Here is a 26589-nt window from a genome sequence, read left to right on the forward strand (position 1 = left end):
TTTGTTGTCCTAGGTCACCTGGCTAAAAGGCTTGCTCGCTAGCCTAACTTCCATTCATGGGCAACGTTAGCTAGTTAACATTAGCCTTCTACATCTAGCTACGTACTGAACTTCCATCCTCTCAGACCAGGGGTACAACATTGTATGAATAAATGGTTGGATCAGAATCGCCGTTATAATCTTTTGTAGTTGTATTCATTATGGATCCCCATTAGCTGTTGCCAAGGCAGCAGCTACTCTTCCTTGGGTCCAGCAAAATTAAGGCAGTTATACATTTTAAAAACATTACAATACATTTAGAACAGATTTCACAACAAGTGTGTGCCCTCGGGCCTCTCTCTACTCTACTACCACATATCTATAACACAAAATCCATGTGTACGTGTGTATAGTGCGTATGTTATCGTGTGTTTGTATACATGTGTCTATGTTTGTGTTGCTTCACAGTCCCTGCTGTTCCATAAGGTGTATTTTTATCTGTTTTTTTAATCTAATTTTACTGCTGTCATGAGTTACTTGATGTGGAATAGAGTTCCATGTAGTCATGGCTCTATGTAGTACTGTATGAAAAGTGTATGCACTAACTGTAAGTCGCTCTGGATAAGAGCGTCTGTTAAATTACTAAAATGTAAAATGTACAAATGTACTGTGCGCCTCCCATAGTCTGTTCTTGACTTGGGGACTGTGAATCCCTCTTTCTGGCACCTGACCACACGACTGAACAGTACTCCAGGTGCGACAAAACTTGGGCCTTTATGACCTGCCTTGTTGATAGTGCTGTTAAGAATGCAGAGCAGCGCTTTATTATAGACAGACTTCTCCCCATCTTAGCTACTGTTGTATCAATATGTTTTGACCATGACAGTTTACAATCCAGGGGTTACTCCAAGCAATTTAGTCTCCTCAACTTGCTCAATTTCCACATTATTCATTACAAGATTTAGTTTAGGTATAGGGTTTAGTAAAGGATTTGTCCCAAATACAAAAGCTTTTAGTTTTTGAAATATTTTGTTGGAGAGGCTTCCATTAAAGAACACCCTCTGTGTTCTGTTAGACAGGAAACTCTTTATCCACAATATAGCAGGGGGTGTAAAGCCAGAACACATACAGTTTTTCCAGCAACAGACTATGATCGATAATGTCAAAGGCCACACTAAAGTCTAACAAAACAGCCCCCACAATCTTTTTACAATAAATTTATCTCAGCCAATCATCAGTCATTTGTGTAAGTGCTGTGCTTGTTGAATGTCCTTCCCTATAAGTGTGCTGAAAGTCTGTTGTCAATTTGTTGAAAGTGAAATAGCATTTTATCTGATCAAACACAATTTTTCCCAAACGTTTACTAAGGGTTGGTAACAGGCTGATTTGTTGGCTATTTGAGCCATTTAAGGGGGCTTTACTATTCTTAGGTAGGGAAATAACTTTTGCTTCCCTCCAGTCCTGAGGGCACACACTTTCTAGTAGGCTTAAATTGAAGATATGGCAAATAGGAGTGGCAATATCGTCCGCTATTATCCTCAGTATTTTTCCATCCAAGTTGTCAGACCCCGGTGGCTTGTCATTGTTGATCGACAATAACACATTTTTCACCTCTTCCACACTTACTTTACGGAATTCAAAATTACAATGCTTGTCTTTCATAATTTGGTCAGATATACTTGGATGTGAAGTGTCAGCGTTTGTTGCTGGCATGTCATGCCTAAGTTAATCATTGGCCAGTACGCAGAATGAAGTAAATCCCTATCTCCATCCATGGCTAATTTAGGATAGTGCCAACAAAAGGGCACTTGGTAAGTGGGAGGACAAAGGGGCAGGTGCTTGGGCACAGGTAGACCCATATCTGTGCACATGCCAATCTCTCTGCAACACTAAGCTCAACTAAAGAAACAGGCAGGAAAGGGGCCTGTTACCCCACCAGATAGGGCCTGTGATTGGCTGACCCCTGTCAGTTGAGTTGCTCAGCAGAGTTGCCCCTAGCAACGGAATGTTCCAGGAGAAAGGGTGTGAAAGTTGGGGGGCAGAGTAGCTGTAAACAATGGAAATTCCCCCCCCCCATTACCTCTGCTCTATGCTAGTGGAAAGTGTCTCAAAGCTAGTGTCTAAGAGAGGGGATTTTCTACAGTAACTGACTAATAAATGTCAATTGGTATTCACAGAACATTTTCAACGATTACATTTTTTTTTTGCGATTTCCTTTTTGGATCCTACCATAGCTGAGCTCATGTTCAATACAATAGATTTCATTATAATCTTTGTAATATAATGTCTTACCTTGTGCTGCTGCTTTGGCCACCAGAACTAAAATTACCAAGGGGATCATTTATTTTCTGCCTGCACAAGAAGAGTGAATTAAGCTACAGGATTAATGTAAAAATGTATACATTGCATTTTATGATACACTATAAATGAAAGACAGGCTTGTTGACAAGACAACTTACTGGCGTGTCAGGAAGAGAACACTTCTTTATGTCACACATTGCTTGGTGTGAACACCCAACCACAAGTACCTGTTTGCAAAAACAGAAGTTGTAACTTATTACACATTGTGAGTTATCGTTCACTACCATTTTCCTTCATGTAGTTTGATGAGAACAAGGGATTTTTGGACCATCTGTAAGTGTCAGCAGCACTGAAGCAGGAAGAGGAATAGTAATACTGTAATATCTGATATCTGAAATAGCAATATATTAGCAATATAAGTGTATGATTTCAGAAAAACGATCGTCTTCCTCAATTATCTGTTGTGGGTCATCACATTCAATCATCTTATTATTACACAGATACATTTTCACAGGGAGACATTGACTGGTTCAAAAGGACTGATTCAATTAAATATTGTGCACTTTGAAGTTTCACATTCAAACTGCCCAGTACTTTACATTGATGGTGCTCTCTGATGTGTCACCGGGGGTCCTCACACCTCCATAACAGATCATACAAAAGTCATTACATTGTCGAGTAAACATCTTAAAAATATGATTTAACCCATTGTCTTAAAAAGTTAAATTTTGTCAACTTAACTTGATTTCTTAAGTTTCCACAACTTTGTTTCATACATACAACTAAATACAGTTTTGTCTTATCTTTCATTCTCTTACCAATATAATTGTTTTGAATTATCACTGCAACAATATATGTAAGAAATCACACATGAATAGCTCTAAATACTTTAAACAATGTAAAAGATAGTTTATTTATTTACAGCCCCTCATTAACAATATATTATATAACAATTGTAAATGAGTATTTGAACACAAATAAACATTGGTACAACAACATGGATGCCTCAAAAGAAAGAAAGCATTACATTTACAGTATGATATTGCAGCTCAGTTTGAAGGAAATGTTCACAATTCAAAATTAGATTATTATTTATGTTAACAAACTCAAAACTACATGCAGTGCATCTTCCTTGCATTCGTTGCACGATGCATGATGTCATCTTGTTGTGTTGATTTGGCACTAGTCTTTAAGTTTGATGGTCTGTCTGATCTACTCAATCAATGCATCCACATAATGTTCAGTCAACCCTTGTCTTATATCTGCTTTATAAAGCTACATGTGGATAAAATTTCTACCCTTGAGTCTATGGGCTGGCTGCCACATCCGGGTTCACAGCCATTTTGATCTGTCCATACTCCACCATCTCTGTGGCTGGGGGCCTCTGCTTCCTTGCTGGATTTCTTTGCTTGCCTATTTTCACAACAGTGTATACAACACCCTCATAACCGTTTTCTGAAAAATGAAAGGAAAGCTGTTGTACAATCTGGACATGAAACAAAATGTCATGTTTATTCAACATTTCAAATGTACGTTCTGGACGAGAAACTAAATTACTTTTTACATTTTACCTGAAGTATCAAATCTGGATCTTCGTTTCTTGCATAGATGGTTAATACCGACAAACAGTGCAAGAAGTAATGTGAAAGTTCCAACAGGCAGAGCCACTGGCACAGCTACAAAAGGAAACTGGGAAGAGACAACTAGAAAGAAAACATCAGGACACAACACTTGTTGACCATGCAAATGAAACAGAGTTGTACTCTTAATTCAAAAAGTGGGAATGAAGTCAACTGTCCTGAGATTACCTGGGCAGGCCAAGGGGAGATCAATAGTAGAGTTGCTGGTGCTAACTTTATTCTGAACCGTACAGGTCAGGGTTCCTGTCACATCACTCTTCAACGTGATGACACTGTTCTGGTAGTGGTCATAGGCTACACTCCTGGTCAGATTCTGGCTGTTCAGGGTCCAGCTGTACTGAAGACCATCTCCCTCTGAGGAGCATGTGACCATGGTCTCTCCATGAGGCAGACAGAGGTGAGACAACACTGGCTCTGACACCGGGGCTGACAGACACAAACACAAGAGATACCTCAAATACCCTACCTCTGATTCATGCAAACATTATATCTAAAGTATTGTATGATGCAGGGACGGCTTGTTCAATAGGGCGATATGGGCGACGCACTGCCAAACGGGAAAAGGAAGGGATTTTTTTTCTAATCAATTATAAAAAAATAAAAAAATAAAAAATTATTTAAAAAAATTATAAATTTATAAAAAATTATATCACGGCAACAGCAGTTATCAGTGTTCACGTCTGATCTGACAGCCACTAAATGTCAAATCAGGCTAAAGTCGTGCTTCAAATGGCCCCGCCCGTTTTTTGGGCGATTTCAGTCAGGTTGAAAATCGCCCAGAAGTCTCTCATAGCCTGTCATGTAAAATCTATTTGTTTCACATTTCAAAGCTTTCAATACATTCTCTATGGGTGTCTGTGGGCTTGCACTTACGCGCTTTCGTCATACATAACGTAACCACGAATGAACGTAACTAAGAAAAGACCAGGTAGCAGCCTCAATCAATTCACTACTACTATCAAAATGGCTAGGCTTCAGTCCAACTCGATTGTGTCTTTGAAAGAAGTTCCTTTTTGTCGGCGAACAAATGAAGATAAATTGGCAACGAAACAATTAGGACCTCCCAGACCAAATTTAATAATTCAACAGGTTTCTACTAAAGGCGGAAAGTCCTACACCCGAGGATTTTCCAAAAATTGGTACGAACGAAAAAAGACATTGCCACTCACTCAACTGGATGACGAGGGATACAGGCTAGCTGTCCGCCGCCACAACGATGAGGTTAGTGTTGATAATCACAAGTTTACTGGATGTGGATATGGTGTAATAAAGGCAGTTTATTCAGAGGTAAATATATCTGGAATCGCGTTCACGGACCCGTTCGTCAAACTCTTAGGGAGCTATAAATTAAGCCCCATTACTTACCATATCAGATCAGAGAAATTGCTGCAGCTACATATATTTTACATCCTGGCCCTACATAGTTCACTATTTGCATCACTTACCAAAATATTAGCGTTTGCTAGCGAAGAGATTTGTTGTGGCAAATGAACTTGGGCTGGGAATTGCCAGGAACCTCACGATAAGATATATGCATCAGCATTGCGAGTCTCATGATTCTATACGTATTGCGATTCGATACTGTGATTTTATTTTGCACCATATGTCTGTTGCAGAGGGATCAGAAAGCCATGAGAACGAGTTTTGATCAGTCATGGAAATAAAAGTGCTGAAAACTAATTGGCTCCCAATGTGAAAAGATTGAGAACAAGCTATGAAGGAACAATAATGGTGTTTTGGTGCAGGTACAGCCAACTAGCGCTAAAATATTGCGATATTGTCAATACAGTATATCGTAAAGTATCACTATGTAACTCGATTTATTTCACCCCAATCCCTCAAATTAACGGTAAATAACTGAATTGTTTGCCCCACATTTAGCTAAGATGATTAGCTAGCCAGCTAAAATGTTTTATTTAGTTAGCAGTCGCATCTACAATAGTTTACTGTCAATAACATGTCTCCAAAAATGACGTGGTGTCTCCAATTGTGTTGACATTTTACAATTGCAATGCGCATCCATGAGTATCCACTTTCTGTAGCTCAGCTGGTAGAGCATGGTGCTTGTAACGCCAAGGTAGTGGGTTCGATCCCCGGGACCACCCATACACAAAAATGTATGCACGCATGACTGTAAGTCGCTTTGGATAAAAGCGTCTGCTAAATGGCATATTATTATTATTATTATCTGAAGAGAGCCCCGAAACATTGTGTGCAGACATTTTATGCAATAAATGAAGTAGGTTCAATCTAGTAGTTCTGATCTTCTGATTGGTCCTGATGAGTTGGGCGAGGTCCCCTCCAGGCTACTGTCACTGTTGCATTGGCTCTGAGTCGGGTTCTCTGTCTTCAAATGTTCAGCCTAAGAGAGGGGATTTTTGTGTGTGTGTGTGTGTGTGTGTGTTTAACAGTGATGATGTGTGTGTGTGTGTGTGTGTGTTTAACAGTGATGATGTGTGTGTGTGTGTGTTTGTGTGTGTGTGTGTCCTCAGAGCAAGAACTCGTGAGTTGGAAGAACTGAGAGGCCTATGGCGTGGGTGTTGTCCTTGGCCACCTGCTGACAAGGCTGACAAGATAGGACCCTTTTGTCCATTGTTATTGGATAGGAACAGAACTTATAACCAGCTCCTGACCTAAATAGATCTTAGCACAACATTTTACTCAACATATCATATTCCATATTCACTATAACAAATATATTTACTACGACATTAGCAAGAACCGCCACATCCTCAGCCGGCTAATCCAGTGTGTGAAGTTTTGCGGAGTGTTTGAGTTAGCTTTGCGAGGCAAAGATGAAACTGAGGGCTCCACCAGGGACGGCTTGTTCAATAGGGCGATATGGGCGACGCACTGCCAAACGGGAAAAGGAAGGGATTTTTTTTCTAATCAATTATAAAAAATAAAAAAAAAATAAAAAATTATAATTTTTTTAAAATAAATTTATAAAAAATTATATCACGGCAACAGCAGTTATCAGTGTTCACGTCTGATCTGCCAGCCACTAAATGTCAAATCAGGCTAAAGTCGTGCTTCAAATGGCCCCGCCCGTTTTTTGGGCGATTTCAGTCAGGTTGAAAATCGCCCAGAAGTCTCTCATAGCCTGTCATGTAAAATCTATTTTTTTCACATTTCAAAGCTTTCAATACATTCTCTATGGGTGTCTGTGTGCATGCACTTACGCGCTTTCGTCATACGTGACGTAACGTTGAACGTAACTAAGACAATGGCGGCTATCAGCGTCTATGTTGCGACCTGCAGTGTGGCGTTATTTTATGTTTTTAATTTGTAGACTTAGTTTACAAACATTCTGCAAACATTCTGCTTTGGACTGATCTTCGGTTTTGGACTGATCTTGTTGATCGTGTACATACCCGCTACGAACGGACTAAATAATGAAAACGCTGCTGGCAGAGAGGTGGAGCCGGCCACCTTCACCCTGGTCAGAGCGGACCGCGATCCTGGTAAGAGAGCGACTGTACCCCGACATTGAACTGCTTTCTGTGTCATTGAACCTTACTATTGTTGATAAAACAAGTTTACTGGAGAACGGAGAAAAAGTAGAGACTTTTGGACAAGGTGGATAATTGTATAATATAAGGCAGTTTATTCAGAGGTAAAGATATCTGCAATCGCGTTTCACGGACCCGTTCGTCAAACTCTTAGGGAGCTATAAATCAAGCCCCATTACTTACCATATCAGATAAGAGAAATTGCTGCAGCTACATATATTTTACATCCTGGCCCTACATAGTTCACTATTTGCATCACTTACCAAAATATTACATGTGGTCATATATGCTTGGAAAGTGGAGATGCCATAGAACGTCAAAAAAAGTAAACATTGCTGGAGACACATTGCGTTTGCTAGCGAAGAGATTTGTTGTGGCAAATGAACTTGGGCTGGGAATTGCCAGGAACCTCACGATAAGATATATGCATCAGCATTGCGAGTCTCATGATTCTATACGTATTGCGATTCGATACTGTGATTTTTATTGCGCACCATATGTCTGTTGCAGAGGGATCAGAAAGCCATGAGAACGAGTTTTGATCAGTCATGGAAATAAAAGTGCTGAAAACAAATTGGCTCCCAATGTGAAAAGATTGAGAACAAGCTATGAAGGAACAATAATGGTGTTTTGGTGCAGGTACAGCCAACTAGCGCTAAAATATTGCGATATTGTCAATACAGTATATCGTAAAGTATCACTATGTAACTCGATTTCTTTCACCCCAATCCCTCAAATTAACGGTAAATAACTGAATTGTTTGCCCCACATTTAGCTAAGATGATTAGCTAGCCAGCTAAAATGTTTTATTTAGTTAGCAGTCGCATCTACAATAGTTTACTGTCAATAACATGTCTCCAAAAATGACGTGGTGTCTCCAATTGTGTTGACATTTTACAATTGCAATGCGCATCCATGAGTATCCACTTTCTGTAGCTCAGCTGGTAGAGCATGGTGCTTGTAACGCCAAGGTAGTGGGTTCGATCCCCGGGACCACCCATACACAAAAATGTATGCACGCATGACTGTAAGTCGCTTTGGATAAAAGCGTCTGCTAAATGGCATATTATTATTATTATTATTATTATTATCTGAAGAGAGCCCCGAAACATTGTGTGCAGACATTTTATGCAATAAATGAAGTAGGTTCAATCTAGTAGTTCTGATCTTCTGATTGGTCCTGATGAGTTGGGCGAGGTCCCCTCCAGGCTACTGTCACTGTTGCATTGGCTCTGAGTCGGGTTCTCTGTCTTCAAATGTTCAGCCTAAGAGAGGGATTTTTTGTGTGTGTGTGTGTGTGTGTGTTTAACAGTGATGATGTGTGTGTGTGTGTGTGTTTAACAGTGATGATGTGTGTGTGTGTGTGTGTTTGTGTGTGTGTGTGTCCTCAGAGCAAGAACTCGTGAGTTGGAAGAACTGAGAGGCCTATGGCGTGGGTGTTGTCCTTGGCCACCTGCTGACAAGGCTGACAAGATAGGACCCTTTTGTCCATTGTTATTGGATAGGAACATAACTTATAACCAGCTCCTGACCTAAATAGATCTTAGCACAACATTTTACTCAACATATCATATTCCATATTCACTATAACAAATATATTTACTACGACATTAGCAAGAACCGCCACATCCTCAGCCGGCTAATCCAGTGTGTGAAGTTTTGCGGAGTGTTTGAGTTAGCTTTGCGAGGCAAAGATGAAACTGAGGGCTCCACCAACCCTGGTAAGCCAACACTTTTGAGATCAGTCAATAAATGCTTCTGGTATTGACTTATATGCTGCCCTGTCTTCATGTTGTTGCTGGACATATCTTTTTTTAAATGTGTGTAGGTCACCTAAATCATCAGAAAAATTGCCCCTCCTGAGAATTTTTTCAGGAGCCGCCACTGGGCTCCACCAACCCTGGTAAGCCAACACTTTTGAGATCAGTCAATAAATGCTTCTGGTATTGACTTATATGCTGCCCCTGTCTTCATGTTGTTGCTGGACATATCTTTTTTTAAATGTGTGTAGGTCACCTAAATCATCAGAAAAATTGCCCCTCCTGAGAATTTTTTCAGGAGCCGCCACTGGTATGATGTAACAATATACTCTCTCTGTTGTACTACTGCTGCCAAGTCCTACATTATAAACCTATTGAAGTACTGACACCCTGGTGACCTTTCAGAAATCTCCCTCACCAGGAAAAGGATGCGTGAAGTATTTAGGTCGAATTAAAAAACAAAAAGGTTCCTACCTTGTATCACCAGTAGCATGTTGACTCTGAGCATCATTGTTCCCTCTGAATTATGTATTTCCAATTGGTAATCTCCAGAGTCGTCCTCTATAACTCTGTCCAGTCTGAATGTTCCATTATTAATGAACTGAGAGCGATTAATATAATCCTGAGGCAATTTAGATCTCCAGTCTTCTCCAGTTTTGAAGTTTAGAACACGTTTATCACCTTTCTTCAATGTTATTAGGTCATTGCTAATGTGTGAACCAAGGTGTAAGGACAACGATTCTCCCAAAGCCCCATAGCATTGGTGAGTTCCATTCCCTTGAGAGAGATTACAGACCATGGCACTAACTGTGGAGCAATGATCTTAGGTCAGTATGTAAGTGTATGTCTGTTTTGCATAAATGTAAGTCTGAAGGTGCATTCAAGTGGAAATATTTCTTAATGAAAATATAACAAAAGCACAATACAATATAATCACATTCATGCAATGCAAATATTTTATATATCTCAGTTTTAATTATTTATTTAACACTTGTGTGTAGTGGACCCACTCTTATAGATTTGGGCTTTTTTTGGGCTTTTTTTTATTTATTTTTTTACATTTGGTAACTATAGAAGCAAATAAATGTAAAATTGAATTAGCAGAACATGTTCAACAATTAGCATCATTGTTGTTAGTGTCTTATTAAGTCTTGGCTAGGCCTTATACTCTGTTCTGTGTTATATCATGTCTCACCTTGTGCTGCTGCTGCTGTCACCACCAGAACTATAGTAATCAGAGGATCCATTTCTCTTCAGCCTGCACAAGAGGAGTGACATTTAGCAGAAGTCTCACAGGAGCAGTACCATCAAAACTGTGTGAATTGATGTGAACGGATCATAATGTGCTGATACTCTACAAATGAAAGACAGGCTTGTAGACAAGACAACGTGCTTGTTTGTCAGGGTGACAGAAATACTTTGACACTTTTGTAAGCAGTGCATGCCTGGTGTGAACAGCAAACCACAAGAATACTGGGCCTGCTTGCAAAACATTATATGTTGTTAGGCATTTACTACCATTTTATTTTATGATGATTGTCCACAGGTGATATGGATGAATAGAGAAAATTATATATCTAAAACATAACCCAAGGAACACAATTAAAAGGTCATTAACTTGAACCCTGATTAACTGCAATGGAATAAACATATTCAAAAAAGCAAAACCTATTATTTAATTTTTGATTTGAGCAAATATTTTCTTACTTACTTTTTAAAAAATCTGCATTGTTGTTTGAGGGCTTGTAAGTAAGCATTTCACGGTAAGGTTGTATTCAGCACATGTGACAAATACAATTTGATTAGATTTTTGAGTTGATTAAATTCTTTGATCCATTACAACCATTATCAATATCATTGTAGAGATCCTGACAATAGTTCCCAATGTACTATTTTTCTTGTTGTAAAGATTGGTTTCGTTAGTAATGGTACCTTGGGAAGGTTAATTCTGTATGGGCCAGTTTTCTTGACAGAGATTAAGCCTAGTCCGCAACTAAAAAAACATGATCAATAAAGTATGTCTATTGAAATAGCTTTTTAGTCCAGGACGAGTCTATCCGGCCAACCAGCAAAGCATTAATATATGTTCAACCATATAATTTACCATCATAATCACAAATTATTATCAATTGCATGCAATTTATAGTAGCCTGGAGCCTACATTATCATAAATTAATTTAAAAAAGACCAGTCTTTTCCTCAAGTATCAGTCTTCATATATAACTCATGCAGTAACCTTAAAACTCATGTGATGAAGAAAATGCATATAAATATACTGACCAGATTCACTCACCAAAGTCTAAATAGTAAAAATCTAAAGTAAAAAAGGACTAAATGTATTTATTTTAGAAAAGTATTATGCTCTTCACGTAGCTATCATCTCATCTCGGTCCTCTCTTCTATAGTATGAAAACTATTTGAACAACAGTTTGTGATCTTTGACATCCGCTCACACTAGCCAGTGACTAGACTATCAACCTGGTCTCAGAGCATTTCATATTATTCTGTACATAAATCTAAGAAACCCATTTAGTATGATATGTTACGCTTCAGATTGGTATGTAATAATTTGTGGATGTTGTTACAGGAGTGGTTCGCAGTTCCGGAGCAACCCACTAGGTGTCATCCTCCGACAACTTTAGGCACCTCCTCACTCACAGTCAGGACTAATCATCTTCCTATTGGTGTCACCTGTGTCAATCTTATTCACCTTTGTTCCCTTGCTCAGTTTTCTCTGCTAGTTTCACTATGCCAAGCAGTACTAATCAGTGTCTGGACAGGTACGTTAGAAGTGTTCTCCCTGTTTATTGATTATTTCAGTCATAGTTAGTATTTCATATTTTTGGCTGTCTGCCTGCCTTTTTTGGAGTCTTATTTGCTCCACCTTTTTTTGTGTGTAAAGTCTGTTATTTTGTATCCTGGTTTCGGGACCATCAGTAAAGTTCCTTGTTTCACCATCTTTGCCTACTGCCTACTGTCTAACTTGCACCACACCTGGGTCACACCTCACACCAACCCTTACAGAAAACTGAGCCACTATGGACCCAGCAGAGGCAGCATAGTATCATAGTTCATTGGCAACGCAGGGAGCCATGCTGAACCAGCACGACCGCAGCCTGCAGCAGATCACCGAGAATCTCCGCCAGCTGACGATCGCCGTGCAGAGCCGGGTGGACACCCGACCAGCACCGGCAGCCGGCGGAGCGGATGTCGCGGCAGCGTCATCTCCAGTCTCGCCTGGGACATCGCGGGAACCCCGCCAACCACCTCCGGAGAGGAACGACGGACGTCCAGAGGGCTGCAGGGAATTCCTCACCCAGTGTTCCCTGGTATTCAGCCTACAACCCTCCTCCTTCCCGACGGAGCAGGGCCGGCTGGCCTACATTATCACTCTGTTGACGGGTCGGGCCCTTTCTTTGGCTACCTCGGAGTGGGAGAGCCAAACTCCGGCATGCTCCGATTCCTACCTATTCACCCGGGAGCTACGCAAGGTGTTCGAGTATGGGAGGATATCCAGTTTTTCATTGTGGACTCTCCGGAGTGTCCCCTCGTCCTCGGGCACCCCTGGCTGGTCGCCCACAAACCCCGGATAGATTGGTCCACTGGGCTGCTCATCCTGCAGGGAGGCGACGTCCTGTTCCGGTCTACACCGACCACTCATCAGCCCAAACCACCGTCCCAGACCACCTACCAGTCCTCACCTCTTCCCCAGGTCCCGCACTCCGAACCGCCTACCAGGAGGACGGCGGCTACAGACTCCGTCACCGCCCAAGACCTGGAAGGCGTTCCCCGGGAGTATTGGGATCTGGGGGAGGTGTTTAGTAAGAGGCATGCCAAGGGTCTATTTCCTCATAGACCATACTACTGTGCTATCGATCTCCTGCCGGGCACCATGCCCACACGAGGGCGATTGTATTCCTTGTCCCGGCCGGAGACGCTGGCCATGAGGGAGTATATCGACGAGGCACTCGTCGAGGTTCACATCCGTCCCTCTACAGTCTCCTTCCTGGGGTTCATCGTCACCCAGGGGGACCTACGGATGGACCCAGCCAAGGTCAGAGCGGTACTGGATTGGCCCCAAACAACTACAACGGTTTTTAGGGTTAGCAAATTTTATAGGCGATTCATTCGCAATTTTAGCTCCCTAGCCGCTCCCCTGACAGCCCTCACCCAGGCGAGCGTTCGCTCCTTTGCCTGGACCCCAGAAGCGGGGAACACATTTGATGCGCTGAAGCGGCGCTTTACATCGGCCCCGGTCCTCAGGCATCCTGATCCGTTCCTGCCGTTCATTGTGGAGGTGGATGCTTCAGATGTTGCAGTGGGAGCAGTCCTATCCAAGTGGTTCCTCACGGACGGTAAGACTCACCCCAGCACCTTTTTCTCCCTTCGGCTGTCCCCTGCGGAGCGGAATTACAATGTGGGGAACCGTGACCTGCTAGCGGTCAAGCTCGCCCTGGGGGAGTGGAGACATTGGCTAGAGGGAGGCACCCATCCATTTGTCGTATGGACTGACCACAAGAACATAGCCTACATTCAGGGGGCCAAGAGGCTCAACTCGCGCCAGGCCAGGTGGGTGTTGTTCTTCACCAGGTTCCGGTTCACCATCTCATACCATCCGGGGTCAAAGAAAACCAAGCCTGACGCGCTCTCCCGGCAGTTCGACCCCGTGGACCTGGTGTAGAGGGCCGACCCCATTGTCCCCAATGCCCTGATTGCTGCCCCAGTTTGGTGGGGAATCGATAGGCTGGTCAGAGCAGCGCTACGGCGGGAGCCCGATCCGGGTTGAGGTCCATCGGGGAGGATGTACGTACCCAAGGCTGCGCGCTCACGACTGCTTCAGTGTGCGCACGCGTCCGACCTCACCAGCCATCCGGGGGGCGCTAGGACTTTGGTGTTCCTGCATAGGATGTTCTAGTGGCCATATGCTGAGGGGGATACGCGCGCCTTCATGACTGCTTGCCCGGTGTGTGCGCGCACGAAGAGCTCACGTCAGCCCGCGGCAGGGCTGCTCCGACCCCTGTCTATCCCCAAGCGCCCCTGGTCCCACATCTCGCTGGATTTCATTTCCGCCCTACCCTCCTCTGATGGATACACGGTCATCCTGGTTGTTGTGGACCGGTTCTCGGAGGCTGCCCACTTCATTCCCCTTCCCAAACTCCCATCGGCCCGGGAGACGGCTAAGTTGGTGGTGCAGCACGTTTTCCAGGTCCATGGCCTTCCCCAAGATGTGGTGTTGGATCGGGGCCCTCAGTTCACCTCCAGGTTCTGGAAGGCGTTCGCCACATGCCTCGGCGCCTCTGTCAGCTTGTCTTCCGTCTTCCATTCCCAGTCAAACGGGCAGACGTAGCGCGTCAACCAGGATCTGGAGGGGTGCTGAGGTGTTACGCCTCCGGCAACCCAGCTACATGGAGTCAGCGACTGCCGTGGGCGGAGTACGCCCACAACACCCTTCTCTGCTCGTCCACCGGCCTGTCCCCCTTCCAGCGCCAATACGGGTACCAACCCCCCCTATTCCCCAAGCAAGAGGAGGAGGCGGCGGTCCCGTCGGACCAGGCCCACAACAGTCGCTGCCGCCACACCTGGAGGCAGGTACAGGCGGCGCTTAAGCGGGCCTCGGTCAGGTCTCAACATCAGGCCAACCACAGGCGTTGCCCGGCCCTGGTCCTTCGCCCGGGACAGAGGGTGTGGCTCTCCAGGAAGCTGTCCCCCCGGTTCGTCGGGCCATTCAAATTGGTCCGGCGAGTCAACCCAGTGGCTTACCGCCTGCAACTTCCCCCCACCACGAGGGTGCATCCCACATTCCATGTGTCCCTCCTCAAGCCCGTCGCCACCTGTCCCCTGGCTCCCCCTCCTCGTCCTGTTCCCCCATCAACAGTGAAGCAGCGACTCTGGGATGCTGACCTTCTAGGCAGAGTTGCAAAGAAAAAGCCATATCTCAGACTGGCTAATAAAAAGAAAAAATTAAGATTGGCAGTCTGAGATATGGCTTTTTCTTTGCAACTCTGCCTAGAATGTGAGCATCCCAGAGTTGCCTCTTCACTGTTGATGTTGAGACTGGTTTTTTGCGGGTACTATTTAATGAAGCTGCCAGTTGAGGACCTGTGAGGCGCCTGTTTCTAATACTAGACACTCTAATGTATTTGTCCTCTTGCTCAGTTGTGCACCGAGGCCTCCCACTCCTCTTTCTATTCTGGTTAGAGCCCGTTTGCGCTGTTCTGTGAAGGGAGAATTACACAGTGTTGTACGAGATCTTCAGTTTCTTGGCAATTTCTCGCATAGAATAGCCTTCATTTCTCAGAACAAGAATAGACTGACGAGTTTCAGAATAAAGTTATTTGTTTCTGGCCATTTTGATCCTGTAATCGAACCCACAATTGCTAATGCTCTAGATACTCAACTAGTCTCAAGAAGGCCAGTTCTATTGCTTCTTTAATCAGCACAACAGTTTTCAGCTGTGCTAACATAAATGCAAAAGGGTTTTCTAATGATCAATTAGCCTTTTAAAACGATAAACTTGGATTAGCACACACAATGTGCCATTGGAACACAGGACTGATGGTTGCTGATAATGGGCCTCTGTACGCCAATGTAGATATTCCATTAAAAATCAGCAGTTTCCAGCTACAATAGCCATTTACAACATTAACAATGTCTACACTGTATTTCTGATCAATGCTTTTCTTTCGAAAACAAGGACATTTGTAAGTGACCCCAAACATTTGAACGGTAGCGTATGTTTCTATGAATATATGTTTCTATGTATATACATTTCTATATATATCTTTTTAATGTAGATGATTAGACAGACTTTGTGGATTACAGATTAAATTACATGCTTTGATAAATATTATGTTTTTTTAACATCACAGTTCTTAATAAAAGTCAATAAAATCAGGACTAGTTCTGTGTTAGATGTGTAGTTCTATACACAACAATGACTCTAGTCACTAATATATAAATGTAATAACATGATGTTCTACTTGATGGTGTTTCATTCAAGACAACATTCACTTTCCTGTAGCTCTCAATACTGCCCTCCATAAACATGAAAACAGAGTGGGAGGAGCACCAAAGTGTCATCTCTCAGAAGTGGTTTCATGAAACTCGCCAGGCTCAACGGATGCAAAACTATGAAGAGAAATGGCATACTGCTCTGAGAAAAATGGTCTCACTCAATGGCCTTTTTACATTTGACATTTTAGTCATTTAGCAGATGCTCTCAGCCAGAGCGACTTCCAGTTAGTGCATTAATCTTAAGGTAGCTAGGTTGGATAACAACATAACACAGTCATAGTAAGCACATTTGCCTCAATGAAGTAGCCATCAACAAAGTCAGAACTAGTAAGGGGGAAAAGAGTCAAGTGTGAGAGGTGCTGTGGGATATTTTAAGATACTCTTTGAAGAGGTAGAGTTTCAGAAGTTTTTGGAAGATGGGCAGGGACTCTGCTGTCCTAGCTTCAGGGGGAAGCTGGTTCCACCATTGGGGTGCCATGACAGAGAAGAGCTTGGACTGGGCTGAGCGGGAGCTGCCCTCCTTAAGATGAATGCACGAACTGGAAGTCGCTCTGGATGAGAGGGTGGGAGGGCCAAGAGACCAGAGGTGTCAGAACAAATAACTCAGGTTGGGTTGTAGGGTTTGAGCAGAGCCTGAAGGTAGGGAGGGGCAGTTCCTCTTGCTGCTCCGTAGGCAAGTACCATGGTCTTGTAGTGGATGTGACATGGGAAGGTTGAACATCAGACGGGTTGTAGCGTTTTGGATAAGTTGCAAGGGTTTAATGGCACAAGCCGGGAGCCCAGCCAACAGCAAGTTGCCTTACACCATAAGGTCAAAGTTGTTACAAAAAGGTAAACTTCTTCCACAGCAACGGGAAAGTGTCTTCATAATCAAATCAATTCAATAATTTCAAATAATACTATGATTGAAGACCTATAGATCACATTACTGAAACTCTGATCACTTAAAACACTGTAAATGATTTGCAATACTTTAACATTATAATGTTTTTATTTACAGACCCACATTCACAATATATTATATAACAATTGCAAATGATGACTTTGAACCTTTAGAAAGAAAGCGTCACATATCCAGAATATTACAAAGAAAGAAAGCGTTACATATCCAGAATAATAAAAATAAAGCGTCACATATCCAGAATAGTATAAAGAATGCGTCACATATCCAGAATAATACAAATAAAGTGTCACAAACCCAGAAAAATACAAACGCTTCACATGTCCAGAATAATAAAAAAGAGAGAAAGCGTCACATATCCAGAATAATATAAAGAAAGCGTCACATATCCAGAATAATATAAAGAAAGCGTCACATATCCAGAATAATATAAATCCTACTTCATGCTGTGCTCCTATACAGTACCATAAGGTCCTCAGTGTGCTCCATTCAATGGTGCCAGGACAGAAAGAGCAACATCAGACCAGCAGTGTGATGGAAGTTCTTGTGCTGTATTAAAGCAGTAGGCTGTAGGTCTGGCCATTTTCACAATAAGACTAAACTACTGTATAAAACAAGTATACAATCTGTAGAATCAGTTCTAGAAGGAGGATTTGGCTGTTGTGGTTCTTCTTGTATCCTTCCCTATCAAACATTTTGAGGAAAACATTTGTTTGTCGTATTCAGCAGATTTGATCGCAAATTGCTTTACAGTACAAAGTTTAATATAAATCTGTGTTGAACTGCCAATAGTAAACAACTTTTGTTTAAATCAAATTCAATTCTGGCAGTTTTTCAACGCACAATCAAATATTATGTGAGGCATTTATTGTTAGCACATAAGGAAACACATACTGCAGCTCTAATTAGTCCCGTTTGGACATTCTTCTGACAGTAAAAAGATATAATATTTTTAAAAATCTGACAAATTTGAGAACTAGAAACACAAGCAGAGAGATCCACCGCTCATTTATACACTTGCATGCAATAAACAGAGATGTTAACACTGGAGAGTGAAGACATAGAGGGAATGGGATGCATCAATAAAACAAAGTCACTCAAATTCATTGTCATTTTTTAAATCCACAACAAATCTTTATCAGAAGAACAAATGATTTAGTATAAAAACACCAATCTAACTTATTGCAGAACATCCTGGGGCAGTGTTAGTGGTCTGTTATAAATAGCTTCTTACTCTGAAGTAGGCAGAATACTGTAGTTTACACTGTCTGTTGAAAGGAAGTTAAACTGCTCTAACAAGCAAGAGGGGTACAGTATTGATAACACTAAACAGTGTGGAAGATATATGGTAAATACCGACAGTCCTCATTGGAAGAACCTAAAGAAGTGCTTTGATGCTCCTCCCACATCCAGTATTATGTTCTATTATGTACATATCTATGTTACTATTACTTTGATTACTTGATATTTCTGACTGGACTCTTAATGTTATTATTAATATTAATGTACTGCATTGATGAGGGAGCAGTGTTGAGGGAGAAGTGTTGAGGGATAATTGTTGAGGGAGCAGTGTTGAGGGAGCCGTGTTGAGGGAGAAGTGTTGAGGGAGAAGTGTTGAGGGAGAAGTGTTGAGGGAGAATTGTTGATGGAAAATTGCTGATGGAGAATTGTTGAGGGAGCATTGTTGAGGGAGTTAGCATATAAGCATTTCACTGCACATTTTATGCCTGCTGTAAACTGTGTATGTGACTAATAAAATTTGATTTGAGTACTCATGTTAAATATACCTGTTTCAACAACATGTAACTATGTATTTGTGTATAGTATTGAAGCCCAGAAATGGCAGTTTGCTGCCAAATCATATCATCACATGAGGTAAGGGGCTATTCAGACCAACGGTCAGCCATTTAATCATTTAGACCTGTGAGGGCAAAGTATGGTTTCCTCTGTTGTCTACGTTAAATGTGCTCTTGAGGTGCCATGATCATGTGGTAGTGGATTATCAATCTGGAACACACCATAAGACATTCATTATCAAAAAGAACATTTCACGCTTTGTGAATGCTTTCCCACTTCTCATGATCCAATGTGTTTCAAGTTAACAAAAATATAGATATTTTGGCATTATAATTCCCCTTCAAGGATACATGGTACATCTTTAATGTTTCCATCATAGCTTTCAAGTCCGGGTTCAGAGAATAAACTGTATGGCTGTGTGCAGCGGTATGGTGTACTGTTAAGTCTAACTGAATAAAAAAAGTAAAGTGTAAGGAAAACTGTAGGTGGCGATTACTGCGAGTGCTTTACAGCCGCGGGAAGATGATTATCAGGGTGCAGCAGCACACTCAGCACGCCTACTTCCTGCGGCTATACTTTACAGATTGAATCCTACTCATAGATCCATTGGTACTAATTGTGCCTCTGCCAAGTACTGTAGTATGACAAAAACAAGAAAGTCAGAGAAGGACGTGTGGCGAGACAGCATGACACGGCTAAAATGTTCCTGAAACGCACAGCATATACAGTACATACATGAGACAGTGACATAGTGTGACGTTACTGTGATTTGCTTGTGATGGAGTTCAGAGGAGGCATAAAACTGATTTCAAGTAAAGAGATGAGATGTGGCGGGCGGGCAGGAGGGCGGGCGGGCTCGTGGTTCCTCAGGCCGGTCGGTGGGCGTCCCTCTGTGTCCCCACGCAGCCGGCTGGTAACCCACCGGTGTCACTCAGAGAGACGTCTCACTCAAACCCTCCTGCTCTGGAGTTCAGCTGGGGTCAGAGGTGGAGACGAGAGTTTAACTGACTTCATTCAAAAACAAATAGTGGGGAATAAGAGAGATGAAATAGAAAGATTGAAAACTGACCCTTATTACAGAAGCCCATGCCTGTACAGCTACATAATCTCTGGCATTGAGTACTAGAAGGTCTTCATGAAATTCCTACAACTGCCACCAGATGGCAGGCCTGATCTGAGCTGAGTGTCTCCAGTATAGAGAGTAAAGGAGAGGTGAGGAGACACTCACCAGACTGGCTTACTTGGTGATGGCGGAGGGTGATCCAGAGCGGTGGAAGTGGACTATTTGCCACTTGCCGTCACGGCGATGCCAGATGTGTGTCTCCTCAGACTGGGCGGTGCGGGGCATGCCGTTGGTGTCAATGTACTGTTTGATACGGATGTAGGCGATGCAAGCAGCTTCCTCCCCGATCAGGTGGATATGGGGGTTCAGGATGGTGGTGTGGACAGGCTTACTGTTCTTAGACCACACTGGGGGAGGAGTAGCATACACACAAGACAACAGTCAGTCAATGAATAAGTCATTCTATAACTGCAGGAGTTTTCACACTGGTTTATGATTAGGTATGCTATATTCTTAAAATCAAATAAAATGTTATCTGTCACATGCGCCGAATACAAAAGGTGTAGACTTTACAGTGACATTTTTACTTACGAGCCAATTTCCAACAATTCACAGTTAAAATGTAAGACAAATATTAGCTAAATTAAAAGGAAGTAGTGAGACAATAAAAACAATGAGGCTATATACCAGGAGTACCAGTACTGAGTCAATGTGCAGGGTACGAGGTAGTAATGAGGCTATATACTAGGAGTAACAGTACTGAGTCAATGTGCAGGGTACGAGGTAGTAATGAGGCTATATACTAGGAGTACCAGTACTGAGTCAATGTGCAGGGTACGAGGTAGTAATGAGGCTATATACTAGGAGTACCAGTACTGAGTCAATGTGCAGGGTATGAGGTAGTAATGATGCTATATACTAGGAGTAGCAGTACTGAGTCAATGTGCTGGGTACGAGGTAGTAATGAGGCTATATACTAGGAGTACCAGTACTAAGTCAATGTGCAGGGTACGAGGTAGTAATGAGGCTATATACTAGGAGTACCAGTACTGAGTCAATGTGCAGGGTACGAGGTAGTAATGAGGCTATATACTAGGAGTACCAGTACTGAGTCAATGTGCAGGGTACGAGGTAGTAATGAGGCTATATACTAGGAGTACCAGTACTGAGTCAATATGCAGGGTACGATGTAGTAATGAGGCTATATACTAGGAGTAGCAGTACTGAGTCAATGTGCAGGGTACGAGGTAGTAATGAGGCTATATACTAGGAGTACCAGTACTGAGTCAATGTGCAGGGTACGAGGTAGTAATGAGGCTATATACTATGAGTACCAGTACTGAGTCAATGTGCAGGTACGAGGTAGTAATGAGGCTATATACTAGGAGTACCAGTACTGAGTCAATGTGCAGGTACGAGGTAGTAATGAGGTTATATACTAGGAGTAGCAGTACTGAGTCAATGTGCAGGGTACGAGGTAGTAATGAGGCTATATACTAGGAGTAGCAGTACTGAGTCAATGTGCAGGGTACGAGGTAGTAATGAGGCTATATACTAGGAGTACCAGTACTGAGTCAATGTGCAGGTACGAGGTAGTAATGAGGCTATATACTAGGAGTACCAGTACTGAGTAAATGTGCAGGGTACGATGTAAAAATGAGGGTATATACTAGGAGTACCAGTACTGAGTCAATGTGCAGGTTACAAGGTAGTAATGAGGCTATATACTAGGAGTACCAGTACTGAGTCAATGTGCAGGGTACAAGTTAGTAATGAGGCTATATACTAGGAGTACCAGTACTTAGTCAATGTTTAAGGTACGAGGTAGTAATGATGCTATATACTAGGAGTACCAGTACTGAGTCAATGTGCAGGGTACGAGGTAGTAATGAGGCTATATCCCAGGAGTACCAGTACTGAGTCAATGTGCAGGGTACGAGGTAGTAATGAGGCTATATACCAGGAGTACCAGTACTGAGTCAATGTGCAGGGTACGAGGTAGTAATGAGGCTATATCCCAGGAGTACCAGTACTGATTCAATGTGTGTGTGTGTGTGTGTGTGTGTGTGTTTGTGTGTGTGTGTGTGTGTGTGTGTGTGTGTGTGTGTTTGTGTGTGTGTGTGTGTGTGTGTGTGTGTGTGTGTGTGTGTGTGTGTGTGTGTGTGTGTGTGTGTGTGTGTGTGTGTGTGTGTGGGTGGCTGGAGTCTTTGACATATTTCTTCGGGCCTTCATCTGACAGCTCCTGGTATAGAGGTCCTGGATAGCAGGGAGCTCAGCCCGAGTGATGTACTGGGCCTTACACTCTGTAGCCTTACGGTCGGATGCCAAGCAGTTCCCATACCAAGAGGTGATGCAGCCAGTCAAGATGGAAAACAAATGGGCCTCAATCATATGAGTGAGCTATACAGAGGTTTTGAGAATGCATCTGGTCTGAACAGATGTCATGATGACTCTTTCCTCTTTCCTGAAATAAGCACTTCTGCTACTAACTTTACTGTAACCTGAGTAAACTCATCTAAAGGAAGAAGAGTATTCTGGTGAGGTGTGACATGAATGTAGTGGATCATTACAGTACATACTCACGTGAGTGGGTCTCTGCTTCTATGCATAACCTTCTGTTGTTTACTTGTTGCATGTGGGAATACTTTTCCTGCAATATTGTGTATGTTGAAGAAAACAGCTCTGATGTGTCCACCAGAACTATTATTATCAGGGGGATCATTTATCTTCTGCCTGCACAAGAAGGGTGAATTAAGCTACAGGATTAATGTAAAATGGTATACATAGCAGCAGAGAATGATGATGCACTATAAATGAAAGACAGGCTTGTTGACAAGACAACTTACTGGCGTGTCAGGAAGAGAACACTTCTTTATGTCACACGTTGCTTGGTGTGAACACCCAACCACAAGTACCTGTTTGCAAAAAAAGATGTAATTTATTACACATTGTAAGGTATTCACTACGATTTTCCTTCATGTAGTATGATGAGAACTAGCGATTTTTGGACCATCTGTAAGTGTCAGCAGCACTGAAGCAGGAAAAGGAAAATGTATACTGCATTTTTCTCAGAAACCTGCTCTTTTAAGTTATCTTATCCGTTTTCCACAGTTTTTTAACTTCATTTTTATGTTATATGTTGTGTTGTGTTTTGTTTCATTCATGTCTAACTCTATGTCTGCAGCTTTCTTGGCCAGGGTCACTTGAAAAAGAGATGTGAATCTCAATTTGACATCTCTGTTTAAAGCTGCAATATGTAACTTTTTAGGGAACCAACAAAATTCACATAGAGATGTGAGTTATAGATCTGTCATTCTCATTGAAAGCAACTCTAAGAAACGGTAGATCGGTTCTATATGAGCTATTTCTATGCTTCCCATTTTTAAGTTCAGTTTTTGTGTCTTTTTCTTTCGGTTTTGTACACCAATATATTTAACAGTGGTATAGATGGTACAATGATTCTCTACACTATATACACTATATACACTATATATATGCACTGAGGCTAGGAAACACTATCACCACCGATAAATCTACAATAATCGAGAATTTCAACAAGCATTTTGCTACGGCTGGCCATGCTTTCCACCTGGCTACCACTATCCCGGCTACCAGCTCTGCACCCTCCGCTGCAACTTGCCCATGCCCCCCCGCTTCTCCTTCACACAAATTCAGACAGCTGATATTCTGAAAGAGCTGCAAAATCTGGACCCATACAAATCATCTGGGCTAGACAATCTGGACCCTTTCTTTCTAAAACTAGCCACCGAAATTGTCGCAACCCCTATTACTAGCCTGTTCAACCTCTCTTTCGTAACGTCTGATATCCCCAGAGATTGGAAAACTGCCGCGGTCATCCCACTCTTCAAAGGGGGTGACACTAGATCCAAACTGTTACAGACCTATATCCATCCTGCCCTGCCTTTCGAAAGTTTTTGAAAGCCAAGTTAACAAACAGATCACCGACCATTTTGAATCCCACAGTACCTTCTCTGCTATGCAATCCGGTTTCCGAGCTGGTCATGGGTGCACCTCAGCCACGCTCAAGGTCCTAAACGATATTATAACCGCGATCGATAATAGACAGTACTGTGCAGGCGTCTTCATCGACCTTGCCAAGGCTTTCGACTCTGTCAACCACCGCATTCTTATTGGCAGACTAAATAGCCTTGGTTTCTCAAATGACTGCCTCGCCTGGTTCACCAACTACTTCTCAGATAGAGTTTAATGTGTCAAATCGGAGGGCCTGTTGTCTGGACCTATGGCAGTCTCTATGGGGGTGCCACAGGGTTCAATTCTTGGGCCGACTCTTTTCTCTGTGTATATCAATGATGTCGCTCTTGCTGCTGGTGACTCTCAGATCCACCTCTACGCAGACGACACCATTTTGTATACATCAGGCCCTTCATTGGACACTGTGTTAACAAACCGCCAAACGAGTTTCAATGCCATACAACACTCCTTCAGTAGCCTCCAACTGCTCTTAAACACTAGTAAAACTAAATGCATGCTCTTCAATCGAACGCTGCTGGCACCTGCCCACCCGACTAGAATCACTACTCTCGACGGGTCTGACCTAGAGTATGTGGACAACTACAAATACCTAGGTGTCTGGTTAGACTGTAAACTCTCCTTCCAGACTCACATTAAGCATCTCCAATCCAAAGTTAAATCTAGAATCGGCTTCCTATTTCGCAACAAAGCCTCCTTCACTCATGCTGCCAAACATGCCCTCGTAAAACTGACTATCCTACCGATCCTTGACTTCGGCGATGTCATTTACAAAATAGCCTCCAACACTCTACTCAGCAAATTGGATGTAGTCTATCACAGTGCCATCCGTTTTGTCACCAAAGCCCCATATACTACCCACCACTGTGGCCTGTACGCTCTTGTTGGCTGGTCCTCACTACATATTCGTCGCCAAACCCACTGGCTCCAGGCCATCTATAAATCACTGCTAGGCAAATCCCCGCCTTATCTTAGCTCATTGGTCACCATAGCAACACCCACCCGTAGTATGCGCTCCAGCAGGTATATCTCACTGGTCATCCCCAAAGCCAACACCTCCTTTGGCCGCCATTCCTTCCAGTTCTCTGCTGCCAATGACTGGAACGAATTACAAAAATCTCTGAAGCTGGAGACTCTTATCTCCCTCACTAACTTTAAGCATTAGTTGTCAGAGCACCTTATCGATCACTGCACCTGTACACAGCCCATCTGAAATTAGCCCACCCAACTACCTCATCCCCATATTGTTATTTTTATTTTTTTGCTCATTTGCACCCCAGTATCTCTATTTGCATATCATCTCTTGCACATCTATCATTCCAGTGTTAATACTAATTGTAATTATTTTGCACAATAGCGTATTTATTACCTTACCTCCATAACTTGCTACATTTGCACACACTGTATATATATTTTCTGTTGTATTTTTGACTTTATGTTTTGTTTTACCCCATATATAACTCTGTGTTGTTGTTTTTATCGCACTGCTTTGCTTTATCTTGGCCAGGTCGCAGTTGTAAATGAGAACTTGTTCTCAACTGGCTTACCTGGTTAAATAAAGGTTAAATAAAAAAATGCTTGTTTTGGCACAAACTGAAATTAGACTAACCATTAGAATTTTAGCGTCCAGTAAATGACGGTGCAATTTCTGCATAGTGCATCTTTAAATAAAGGATTTTTAAAAAGCTGATAGCTGTAACGGCAATACATTAGCAATATAAGTGTATGAAACTCACTTACCAAAGTTGACTATTCCTTGAACTAAATGGATGACAAATGCTCTAGATGTATTTTAGAAATGATATGATCTCCACCTATCTATCATAAGTCCTCTCCTCTACAATATGAATACACTTTGAACTACAGTTTGTGATGTTAGTTTGACCTCCGCTCAGTGACCACACTCTATCTTAAGACATGCAGAGGTCAGCTGACACACCTTTCATTTATAGCTTCCAGACAACAACAGAAAGGTCAATAATTAGACTCACAGTATAAGCACATGTTTTAACCTAAATGCCCATAATGTTACTCTTCCTGCAACATCAGTGTCTTCCTAGTTATGTTTCCTTATGACTACTTTAAGTATTATTTTTTTCTATTTTTTTTCTTCTTTTTTTTCTGGGGGATGGATCAGCTTAATATTGCAGATAGATTGTATCTTCTATCAATGTAATTGTCTGCATCACTTCCAATCCCCCATGTTTTTTATATATATACTCCCCTTTATTACTTTTCAACCCCGCCATCCTTTCCCTACTTGGAGTAAATTAGTGTACATCAATGCCCAGGCCTCTACTTCCGGTCTATACTTACTATCTACACTTTATGGACACAGTTAATTTTACAATAATTCTATTATATATATATATATATATATATATATATATATATATATATATATATATATATATATATATATATATATTACTCCTGAACTTCTTCTACTCTCAACCTCTCCGATCATTTTCATGATGTCCATCCGGTTTGCTTCTATATGCCATATCTTTCTAACTGTGCTCTTTCCCAAAAGCTCCCAACATACAACCTATATACTTATTATGGACACAGTACGCTTACATTATTAGCTATCTTTGTTATTATTTGTTGT

At 42.2% G+C, this 26589-nt stretch overlaps 1 protein-coding gene and 1 long non-coding RNA gene across 3 annotated transcripts; both read right to left on the reverse strand.

The window, feature by feature from the left end:
- Positions 1 to 3212: 3212 nt before the first annotated feature.
- Positions 3213 to 10528, reverse strand: LOC121566245. Its single transcript, XM_045219708.1, has 5 exons — positions 10388 to 10528; positions 9667 to 9999; positions 4089 to 4346; positions 3852 to 3983; positions 3213 to 3735 (listed from the first exon to the last, which is right to left on the reverse strand). The coding sequence occupies exons 1-5, from the start codon at positions 10437 to 10439 to the stop codon at positions 3587 to 3589; spliced, it is 924 nt and encodes a 307-aa protein (XP_045075643.1). The 5' UTR covers positions 10440 to 10528; the 3' UTR covers positions 3213 to 3586.
- Positions 10529 to 17187: 6659 nt separating this feature from the next.
- LOC121542146 lies at positions 17188 to 25931 on the reverse strand. Of its 2 annotated transcripts, none has more exons than XR_005995835.2 (5): positions 25719 to 25931; positions 22814 to 22882; positions 22551 to 22700; positions 20133 to 20374; positions 17188 to 19878 (listed from the first exon to the last, which is right to left on the reverse strand). It is a non-coding gene; the product is annotated as an uncharacterized LOC121542146 (long non-coding RNA). The 2 variants fall into 2 exon arrangements; XR_006660377.1 differs by having other exon boundaries at positions 22547 to 22700.
- Positions 25932 to 26589: the final 658 nt, after the last annotated feature.

Source organism: Coregonus clupeaformis, unplaced genomic scaffold (genome assembly GCF_020615455.1).
Source record: "Coregonus clupeaformis isolate EN_2021a unplaced genomic scaffold, ASM2061545v1 scaf2652, whole genome shotgun sequence".
Lineage (NCBI taxonomy): Eukaryota > Metazoa > Chordata > Actinopteri > Salmoniformes > Salmonidae > Coregonus > Coregonus clupeaformis.

What these genes read in the sequence shown, in the direction of transcription:
- LOC121566245 (XM_045219708.1), bottom strand. Translation starts at nt 10,439, where the DNA reads ATGGATCCTCTGATTACTATAGTTCTGGTGGTGACAGCAGCAGCAGCA. An exon ending in CATGCTACTGGTGATACAAG is followed by an intron (nt 4,347 to 9,666) that starts GTAGGAACCTTT and finishes TGTGTCTGTCAG; the next exon opens with CCCCGGTGTCAGAGCCAGTG. An exon ending in ATCCAGATTTGATACTTCAG is followed by an intron (nt 3,736 to 3,851) that starts GTAAAATGTAAA and finishes TTCATTTTTCAG; the next exon opens with AAAACGGTTATGAGGGTGTT.